The 11,329-nt window shown below is 39.1% G+C and overlaps 1 protein-coding gene across 1 annotated transcript; it reads left to right on the plus strand.

Annotated features, from left to right (window-relative positions):
• The first annotated feature begins 4,494 nt into the window (after positions 1-4,494).
• LOC144708679 (Cyclophilin-like peptidyl-prolyl cis-trans isomerase family protein) lies at positions 4,495-6,025 on the plus strand. The gene is made up of 2 exons (XM_078582097.1): positions 4,495-5,213; positions 5,660-6,025. The coding sequence occupies exons 1-2, from the start codon at positions 4,547-4,549 to the stop codon at positions 5,866-5,868; spliced, it is 876 nt and encodes a 291-aa protein (XP_078438223.1). The 5' UTR covers positions 4,495-4,546; the 3' UTR covers positions 5,869-6,025.
• Positions 6,026-11,329: the final 5,304 nt, after the last annotated feature.

Consider the following 11,329-nt stretch of genomic DNA (forward strand, 5'->3'; position numbering starts at 1 on the left):
GCTTTTGTGGACAAGTTCTTGAACATCTAGAAGCACTTCCTCATCGCCACCTTCGGCTAACATCGACATAAGTCACCATGTCTCTCTCTTCATGTAAGAACCTTATCCCTCTCTTCCCATGAAACAACAAGGGATATCTCTCTCTCTCTCTGTGTAAGGACAAGCAAGCAAGAACACTCTTTTATCTTCTCATGAGACAACAAAGAAATAGGGCTTCCAAGACATTCCATCTGGATACATGGAAGATAGATGGGTAGATACATTATTCAAAATCGGAGAAGATTATGATGAAGTGTAGATCAAATTAATCAAGGGTATATCTCTCTCTCTCTCTCTATGTAAGAACAAGCAAAGAAAGAACACTCTTACCTTCTCATAAAAGAACAAAGAAACACAGTGTCCAAGGCATGCCATCAGGATATGGGATGCATTGGCAAGCTTATATTTGGTGATTTAAGATTTAGTGGTCTTAGATATTCGTTTTTGAACACATCTTTGATCACAAATACGTCAGCGGCAAACTGTTACAAAGTGGAGCACCTGAAGAGATAGAGATTAAAATTGCAAAAATTAAGAACAAATACCTAAATATATTATTATCGAAATCTAATCATTCCACCCTCTAACTAAATTCTAGAAAATCATCGAAGTACACCATTTTTTGTTTAAGTCATTTTTAATGAAATTAATTCTTAAAAATCTATTGAATCCATTAATTCCCTTTTTTTAATACCGAATGAATTCAGTAAAATCACCAAATTAATTCAAATGCATTACCAAATTTCAGTAAATCCCCTCTTCTAATTAACTTACCAAATGAATTCAGTAAAATAATCAAATTTTTTTATTAATTCTTCTTGAGTTTTCTTTAATACTACATCCTGAATAACATAACATCTCAGAAAGTAAGACAGAAGCCCCCAAATATCTATTTTACATTTTACTCCATTTGTTTTTGTCCAAGCCTCAAGATAAGTCTGAAATTGAAGTATTGTCTACCTATAGATTGCCCTATATATTACAGAGTATTTATATATATAATATTTTCTCTTAACACTAAGTTAAAACAAAGACATACCAGGTACCATTGAACTATAAATGCCATTATCACTGGATTCAATAAATGTTAGATTTGTACCGATAACTTTTCTACTGAAGATGGTGTGTTGTGAACTAGTGTAATATATAATAAATTAGAATATTTTTAGTATAATATACTTTGGTAGATTTTGTGCAATATTGTGCACTTTTGTGCTATTAATGAACAATTTTGTGCAATTTTTGACTATATGTGTGAATTTTGTTCTCTGTGTGAATTTTGTTCGGTTTGTGAAAATTTGTTCGGTTTGTGCGAATTGTTCTAGTTGTGCGAATTGTTCTAGTCATGCGAATTTTCCTATTTGTGCGAATTTTTCTATTTGTGCGAATTGTTCTAATTGTGCGAATTGTTCGAATTGTGCGAATTTGAGCGAAATGTGCGAATTTGTGCAAATTGTGCGAATTGTTCAAACATCTGTTCTAATTTTCACACAAAAAGGAACAGAAGAACGAACAGACCCCTGTGCGGTTATTTTGTGAGATTTTTTGTTCGTTTTAAACGAACATAACAGAACGACCATGTCTAATACCCATGAAATTTATTTAGTATGATAACATGTCATGTTTGGAGGTCTATATATTTTTTTCTTTTTTCACGCGGATTCAATTAAAGACTCATATGAAATCATTAACTCACACCAACATGGAGTCTAAAACCTACAAATGAGTTGATTTATGGGTTTCATCATCTCAACTTTAAATATTAAATCAATAAAATGTGTTTCTCGTTTATTTGGCCTGGGAATAACTGGTGACCGAGGTAAATAATCAGGAATTAAAATTCTCTAAACATGCAAATTAAGTATAGTCCTTTATGGGGAAAGATGGTAAATGAGAGAGCATAAATGCATATTTTTTATATCGATTTGGGGCCTTGTCTGATAAAACTTATTTCGGTATAATCCTAACATGCATTTCTGCCATTATCTCCCTGCGTTTTCTAACCCAGAAAAAGATAATCCCACCCAATCAGTGTGATAAAACGTTAAAAATAAACCACTAATATCACCCTTAATTAATGTTCATTTTATCCTCAGTCACCAAAGCTTCCACAAATTTAGGAAATATCTTATCCTCCTAGTTCTATTACAAAGCCTTCTACAATATTTCACAGTTTCAAACCTTGGATATCTCACAAATTCTCTCCTAACCAGTGCCCAAAATCACAATTCTCCAACCAACGTCAAATACTTTACATTAAATTCACCAAATTTAACTCAATATGCTTCTCAGCCAGGTTTAATCCGAATGCAATCGTTCTCAAAATAAAATAATCAATATAACTAGGAATTGAAAGTCAGTCCATTTTTATTTACATTATTTTCCAATATTGATTCATGTAGATCTAATATGAGAAAAAACCAATTCTTCTATTCTCAATGAAATTTCTGGATTTCATTAAATGAAAACAACTAATCTAGAGTCCACTCAATACAATACTAAAAAGGCCTCTAGTCTTGATTAAATACATCAAATAAGTGATCTCCATTTCTCCTCCTTTCTCAAATCTATCTAAGGATGTCAATTTGTTTTACCTCTCTCAAACTCTATTCTTCTTCCTATCTCAATCTAAACATTTCAATTCAATTAACCAAAAAATATTTGAATTATCTAATTCCTAATACATCAAAAGCAAACCCTTAATGACAAGAGAGTCTTTTAATCTCAATTAGGAAAAGAACAACTAATATCTGGAGTAACGATCATCAACATACATATAAAAATGGGAATTTCCTTCTTTTAGTTTCATTTAAACTACCAAAAGAGAAGGAAATAAATAGCAGTAGTAATAATAACAACAACAATGATACGTTGAGTTCTTCCTTGAGTTTTCTAGTGTTTATATATATATATATATATTCCCCCATTTTAAGCTCTCGTTCCTTTATCCTTCCCTGAAAAAGAAAGCTCTCAAGAATATACCTCTCCAGCAAACGCGATCCTGACCGTCCAATTGCTCATTAAAAACCTCTCCGCATCCGCTCACCCTCCGGCGACCATCCGGCCGTCCGATCGGCACCGAATCCCCCCAATCACCTCAACCAACAAATCCCCACCGTCCAATCCCGATCAAAGTCCCCCCTCATTCTCCTCATCAATCGCCTCATCCACCGTCCGATCATTACCACCTCTCCAGCAAACGCGATCCTGACCGTCCAATCCCTCATCCGCATCCGCTCACCCTTTAACTACCGTCCGATCGTCACCGAATCCCCCCAATCACCTCATCCGACCAATCCCGACCGTCCAATCCCGATAAAAGCCTCCCCTCATTCTCCTCATCAATCGCCTCATCCACCGTCCGATCATTACCACCTCTCCAGCAAACGCGATCCTGACCGTCCAATCCCTCATCCGCATCCGCTCACCCTTTAACTACCGTCCGATCGGCACCGAATCCCCCCAATCACCTCATCCGACCAATCCCGACCGTCCAATCCCGATCAAAGCCTCCCCACATTCTCCTCATCAATCGCCTCATCCACCGTCCGAGCATTACCACGTCTCCAGCAAACGCGATCCTGACCGTCCAATCCCTCATCTGCATCCGCTCACCCTCTAACGACCGTCCAATCCCGATCAAAATCCCCACTCATTCTCCTCATCGATCGCCTCATCCACCGTCCGATCATTATCCCCTCTCCAAGTCACCGTCCGATTTCTCTTCCTCCGCTCACCTCTGCGCGATCCCGGCCGTCCGATCCACAGCCAATCCCCACAATCACCTCATCCAACAGATCCCGACCGTCCAATCCCCATACAACTCCCCCTTCATTCTCCTCATCCACCGTCCGATCATTACCACCTCTCCAGCTAGCGCGATCCGACCATCCGATCCATCCCCGCCGTCCGATCCGCACCAACTCCCCCCAATCACCTCATCCGACTAATCCCGACCGTAAAATCCCGAGCAAAATCTCCCCTCGTTCTGCTCACCCATCCCGCCGTCCGATCGGGACCGAATCCCCCCAATCACCTCATCCGATCAATCCTGATCGTCCAATCCCGATCAAAATCCCCAGTCCTCATCAATCGCCTCTTCCACCGTCCGATCATTACCACCTCTCCAATTAACGCGATCCTGACCGTCCGCTTTCTCTTCCCCCGCTCACCTCTGCGCGATCCCGGCCGTCCGATCCGCATTCTCCTCATCCAGCAAAACCCGACCGTCCAATCCCGATCAAACTCCCCACTCATTCACCTCATCCACCGTCCATCACTACCACCTGTCCAGCTAGCGCGATCCTGACCGTCCGATTTCTCGTCCTCCGCTCACCTCTGCGCGATCATGGCCGTCCGATCCGCACTCAGCTCATCCAGCCAATCCCGACCGTCCAATCCCGATGTAAATCTGCCCCCTTCCCCTCACCGCGCGGTGAACTTACCGCCACCTTCAATCCCTTCATCTCACCCCCCCTTCCTCCCTCCTCTCTCCAATCTCCGCGCGATGGGCTGCTCCGCCGCCGCCCCTCTCCTCTCCCCCCCGCCGCCGCCACGGCGGAGCTCCGCCAATTCCCTCTCTCTCCACCGCCGCGAGCTCCTCTCCATGGCGACCGCCTCTCTCTCTCTCCTCCCCGGCCCGGCCCAGGCCCAGACCCAACCCCAACCCCTGGTCACGGACCGCGTCTTCCTCGACTTCAGCCTCTGCCCGAGCCACTCCCGGTCGGACCGCACCATCGGCTCGGCGGACCCCGGCTCCTGCCCCGACCCGGTCCCACTCGGCCGAGTCGTCTTCGGCCTCTTCGGCCTCGAGGTCCCTATAACAGTAGCCAACTTCAAGTCCACCGTCCTCTCCGGCGCGTACCGCGGCGCCACCGTCCACAAAGTCCTCCCTGGGGAGTACTTTGCGGCCGGGCGGCAGGGCCGGAGGGAGCGCGGCGAGGTGCGGGCCCCGCCCGGCCTCGCCTCGAATACTGAGACTTTCTCTCCAGCGGCTTTTAATCTCGGCCACCGGAGGCCCGGGACACTTTCCCTTTGCCTCACCGAGAATGATGATTACGATGAGATCAGGCTAAACCCTAGTTATAGGAATGTGGAGTTCCTGGTTACCACTGGGCCCGGCCCCTGCCCTAGGCTGGATGGCCAGAATATAGTCTTTGGCACGGTCCTCGAAGGTAGTGCTGAATGTACTGTGCTTAAAGCTATAGCTGATAGCAAGGGTGCTACTTTTATTCTTACACTTTTTCAGGGTGTTTGACGGTTTTGATTTTTGGGTTGATGATTATTGATTATTAGGTTTTTATGGTTTTGATTATTGGGTTGATGATTATTGATTATTGGGTTTTGACGCTTTTGATTATTGGGTTGGTGATTATTGAGCTGATGATTATCAGGTTGATGATTATTGATTATCGGGCTGATGATTATTGGGTTGATGATTATTGATTATTGGGTTTTGGCGGTTTTCATTATTGGGTTGGTGATTATTGGGTTGGTGATTATTGATTATTGGGTTTTGACGGTTTTGATTATTGGGATGGGTTGGTGATAATTGGAGTGGTGATTAGTGATTATTGATTATTTGGTTTTGACAGTTTTGATATTGGGTTGGTGATTGTAGGTATGGACGTGGTGACAGGGATAGGGAGCATTCCTACGTACATGCCTACGGAGAGGATTAGGCAGTTCAATGATCTGGCAGAGTTCTTGGGGGATGATAGGGCGCAGAATGCACGAGCGATGTGGAATCGGCCATTGAAGACCGTCTTCATCAGTGGCTGCGGAGAGTTGCAGGTGGCCAAGCCGTCTTTGTCCCCCAGCTTGCCGTGATTGCTGAAAGAGTTGCTGCCCAATATTCTCATTTGTACATGGTACTGTCTCACTCGGTGGTTTCGGTTTCTCCATTCCTTGGTTGTGGTGATGGGGAGATTTTGTGTGAGATATTATAGATACTGAAAAAATACTCAGTCCCTCATTCCTTTTCTCATCCTTTTACTTTACTTTATTAGAGTCAACACCTATGGGTAGACGTAGGTTATTACATGATTCACATCAAATTGGTGCTCTACTCTGTCCAAAAATGATTTACATATAGGAACTTATTTTCTGGCCATTAGGGCTAATGCTATTGCTTGCTACTATGGAGGCCAATACATGTGTACCATCCAGGACAAAAGCCAGGGCCAATGCCAGCATTGTTGCCAGATATAAGGTCACTAATTTGAGTGCCACTCCCATTGATAACCCTGATGACATCTAGTGCGAGTGCCATCTCTAGCCGCAATGACAACCATCACCAACATTAATACCGATCAGTGTCAACACCATCACGAGCTGCAACATTGGCTAGAGCCAGCATTGGATTGACACATGCCGCAGATGTAAAATAAATTATTTATATCTAATCAAATCTATGAAATCATTGATTAATATTTAAATCATTATATCTTGTTTTTTTAAAGCATGATTATCATGTTAAAATTTGTCAAGCGCTTGAAAAGGATTAAATTTTGTATATGATACATTTTTAGTTAAGAATGTGTAATATTATGCTGTGCCATCTGGGACAACATAAAACTGGAACATTAGATGGACCTACGACAGTACCTGTAAACATACACAAAAATAAATACTTTCACTATGGTAAAAGAGATAACTAGGAGAACCAAAAGTATTCCCTCGTATAGATAACATGAAACAAATTGAAGCATGCCAAGTTTTCAATTGCCATGCATAGGGAAGTTGATAAAGGACAAGATGAAGTTGAGAGTAACAAATATCAGAGCTTGCGGTGATTACTATGGGGCAATGATTATAAATTATCCCTTGGCATATCCATAATCTTATCATATTAACATTATTCTACTAGAATAATAAAGAACATTACTTTGAATTTGAACATAATTGGAAATTATGCATCCCCAAATAAAATTTTTATGTTTATTTTCATAGATAAATTAAATGCTCCTTCATACTTAGTCCAATAAATATATTAATCGGATATTCTTTGAACTGTATCCAAATTTATGGGATCCTAAGAAGAGCAAGAACAATGCAAAAATAGTGTACGTTTATGAGTTCGGGAATAATGACAAAGGAAGATTAGTTGAGTTTCACAAGGATAACTTGGTGCATTTGATTTTGAACAATATCAAATTCATTAATCATGATATAAGTGTCAAGCATCCACTATCCAATTTTGGAAATGTAAAACGTGCAAATGAAATATTGGATCTGAAACATCCAATGTATTGAGCCTTATTCCCATCCAAAAAAATGTGGCTATTCATAATTTATTTATTTCCATAATTAAAAACAAATCTAGTCTCATATGAGTGAACTTAATGAATTAAAAAACTGAGTTCTTAGAGAATTTGAACGATTTTAATAATGAAGTAGAGAATCAAACCAGAGAGAGTTGTAACAGTTTTTATCAGAACAAAAATAAGAATACTTGATTATGTAATTCACATACTTTATGGAGGAAAATGCTATCCTAGCTCAGCTGACTCCTCAAAAAGCACCTAAGATAAATATTTAACAAAGATGAAGAATTGGACTATACTAGGCACGGTAATACTCATGATAATCACTCAATACTGATTGTGTTTCCTTTGGGGATAGGCAACTGAATTAGCTACATATCTATTCGGACTGTTACTTTGAAACCCATGACTTACATTCCATATAAATTTTATGATGAAAATCATATTTAAAGTGTCTAGAGTCTAGTACACGAGAAAAGGCATGACTAGAATAAGGTAGCCTAAGACTCTGAGATAAGGATTTAACATATGTCCACAGAGACATTCGGATACTAGTACCATCATTAAGATCAAAGGGTTTATTTATCACCAGAAGGAATGTCATATTAGAAGATACAGATGTTCTACAAGAATATAGGATTAAAGTAATCTAGGAAAAAATTACCGTTCTGGTTCATTAAAAAATTTTGGAAGATGATTCACAATCCCTGAAAATTTTCAAGTACACACATAATAACTTCAAAGGGCTGGTATAGTAACTAGATAGGTTGATAAAGATGACAAACATAATGATTAATATAAACATCCCAGTACTCAATCTTTACTGACCCTTTGACCTATAATGATGCGACTCTGATTCTAACTCTAGAAGTTATAAGAAAGAATAGATTTTGAACTGGAGTCCATGCACAAAAATCAAGTCTGGAACTTGGTAGACCTGCTCAAGGGTCTAGCAACCAACATATGTTTATGGAAAATTTGACAGTTTGAAAGAAGTATTGGAGGAAAAATGTTATGCTAAAATGTCTATGATGAAGTCAATAAGAACTCTTTTCTCCATAACAACACTCCATGATTATGAAATTTAAGAAATGGATATGCAAAGAAAACCTTCTTCAATGGAAAGTTTGAGGAAAAATTATATACGATACATCCTAAATATGATAAATACAAGGTGTTAAAGTTAAGAAGGTCCGCATACGGATTCACCGAAATTTTCAAAGTTGTAATTTCAAATTTAAGAAATTGATCAAATCTCATGACTTCATTGAGAATGAAGATAAGGCATGGACCTATAGAAGGACTAGTGGGAGGTTGGTTATTTTATTAATTCTTTATATAAAGGTCATTTTTTATTACTATAAATGATGTACAATTGCTGTCCATACGAAAGGCATGGCTGTCAAGGAAGCTCATATGTAGGATTTGGAAGAAGCAACCAACGTATTAGGAGTAAAGATTGGTAGAAATAGATTATTAAGGTTGTTACAATTTTTATAGCCCATGTACATATGAAGCAACTCTAAGAGTTTTGGGATGAACTCTAAGAAAGGTATAGTGCTGACGAGACATGAAGTAAATTTCTCTAAGGGGAATTCATGGAATACTCTTAAACAGAGAGTGAAGAGGAAAATAATTCCTTTTTCCTTAGTAACTGGCTTCATCAAGTATTTTCTCTAATGTGGTTTGTTCTCTAAAATGTTGTGAGCATAGGTGATCTATTAGAATACATAAATGATGTTAGAAATAGTTTATGGAGAAGAATAACTAGAACTCAATATTTAGGCAAATAAGAATTTTCAATGAAATATTAGATTATGCCAACTTCTACTTTTGAATTCATTAATGTATTGATGAATACGTGGATGTGTGATTAGGATGCAAATTTAAAGCTATAATTGTATATGATTATGGATGTACTTAATAAATTATTTTTAGTTATACTTGTTATAAATTATTGATCATTCAAAATAAATAATATTCAATAGCAATTGATTCATATATTATTGACTTTATTATTTTAGAAAACTACCCCCACTTGACTCTCTTGAATGAACTGGATTGTTCTCATTATAATATCGAGATTTTATTATGATATTTATGAGATTTTGGCAAATGAAATATTATGATGGGAATAAATAGGAGACAAGGACAAGCCTTTTAAGTAGATAGGAATAGGATGCCTGATAAGGACAAGGTGAAAAACCCCAACATACAATGTCAAAAGGAGATTTGATTTATAGAACTTACTCCATAATTCAAATATGTAAACTTATTTCATATTTCAGGATAAATGAAAATTTAGATCAAAGCATAAATTCAAGATATTTCTGTCACCTAATTAAGGCCTAAGAACATTAAGGCTTATCTATTTAAAGTTCCCGTTCCCCTCGTCGCATATCTTCATTCAATTATGTTCCATCACACTATTAGCAGCACTAATGCATCAGTTTTCTTGGTTCCACTGTTTCTTAAGGGTCTCATATTGAGAGAGTAGTGATCCAAGTATGTTTATTTGGAGAGCAAGAATAAAGGCACCATCCTGAGGCACTAAATTGTGCCTCAATAAGTTTATTATGTTAAATCTAGTTTTTCAAAGGTTTTATCTTTTATTTATTTCTCGATTACCATTTAGAAAGATATGCTAGATTCAGAGATTTCCAACACCACCAACTATACCTCAAAACTCCACCTATTGTGAAAGTTGCAACATTTTTTGTACACTGCATACCGCAACCTAATTCAACCAGCCCTTACACCCCTCTACCCCAACTGCCTCCTGCTTTGGGCACATGCACCTGTAACCACCACTCACAAATGCAAGTGAAGGTATATTAGTAATTTATAATTCTTTTTTTCCTTATAATTTTTTTAAAAAATTAAAAACTTATAAAATTCCATAAGTTGTTGAAAATAAAATCATCATTTAATTAATTTACTTAAATTATTTTAGTTATATTATTTCATCGTATTAAAATTATTCCTATAGAATCATAAAAATATAAAAATATATTGAAAATTTTTAAAAGGTATCCAAAATTCACCTTCTTAATAATGTGCTCTATGGAGTCAACCTTTATTTTTTTCTTATTAATAAAAATGCCATGGCTTTGACTTCATAATTAAGATCCATATAATGAAATTTTAAATCCCAGTTTCTGGTTTATAAGTCTTCATTAGGCTTGATGATGTTTGATAATTGAGTTCATACGATTGATCATTAATGCTTAATCTCAAGTGGTTTAGTGTCTATGTTGGGTAACAGTACAGTGTTAAATATAGGTTAGAAACTAATTCACCATAACGCAACTATAGACCATTAAGAACCTTCCAGTGCTAAAAATTCTGCAATATTTAGATAAAATATCACACTATATGATAGCAATAAATATTGTGATTAGAATATGACTCTAATAACAAAAGAGCCTGTAAAACTTGCACTATTTGTTATAAGATTTGATGGAGTATAAGATTTTCATCTTTGGTATTTATTTGATTTTTTGTAAAAAATTAGTGATGGCGTAGCCCTCAAGTTATCTAGTTATTTTTTTTTGTTTTTCTAAGTCTAGGTTAAAATTTCCAGTTTTCGCTTAGGGTTTTTCCTTTGTAACCCAAGGGGCCTATATATAGGACCCCTAAGGTAAGAGTAAGAACAAGTCTAATTTTGAATTTTTGGAAAGAAAGATCCCGTTCCCGTTTTGAGAGGAGAGAGAAACAGAGTGAAGGGCGGACGGGACGGGGCCGATTTTGGCCACCCGTCCCGTTCCGCCCCTCCCCCGTTCCGTCAGGACAGGCCGACGGAACCCTAGGCGGCCGCCGCCGCCGGGGTCCCAGGTCGGTGGAGCGCCGCCCGGATCGCGGAGCCGCCGCCCGAGTAGGGGCCGCCGCCGCCCGCAACGGCCGCAGCCGCCCAAAGCGGCCGCAGCCGCCCGCAGCGGCCGCTGCCGCCCGCAGCGGCCGCTGCCGCCCGCAGCGGCCGCAGCCCGACGCGGCCGCAGCTGCCCGCCGCGGCCGCAGCGCTGCCC

This window comes from Wolffia australiana, chromosome 10 (genome assembly GCF_029677425.1).
Source record: "Wolffia australiana isolate 7733 chromosome 10, ASM2967742v1".
In the NCBI taxonomy this organism is placed as follows: domain Eukaryota; kingdom Viridiplantae; phylum Streptophyta; class Magnoliopsida; order Alismatales; family Araceae; genus Wolffia; species Wolffia australiana.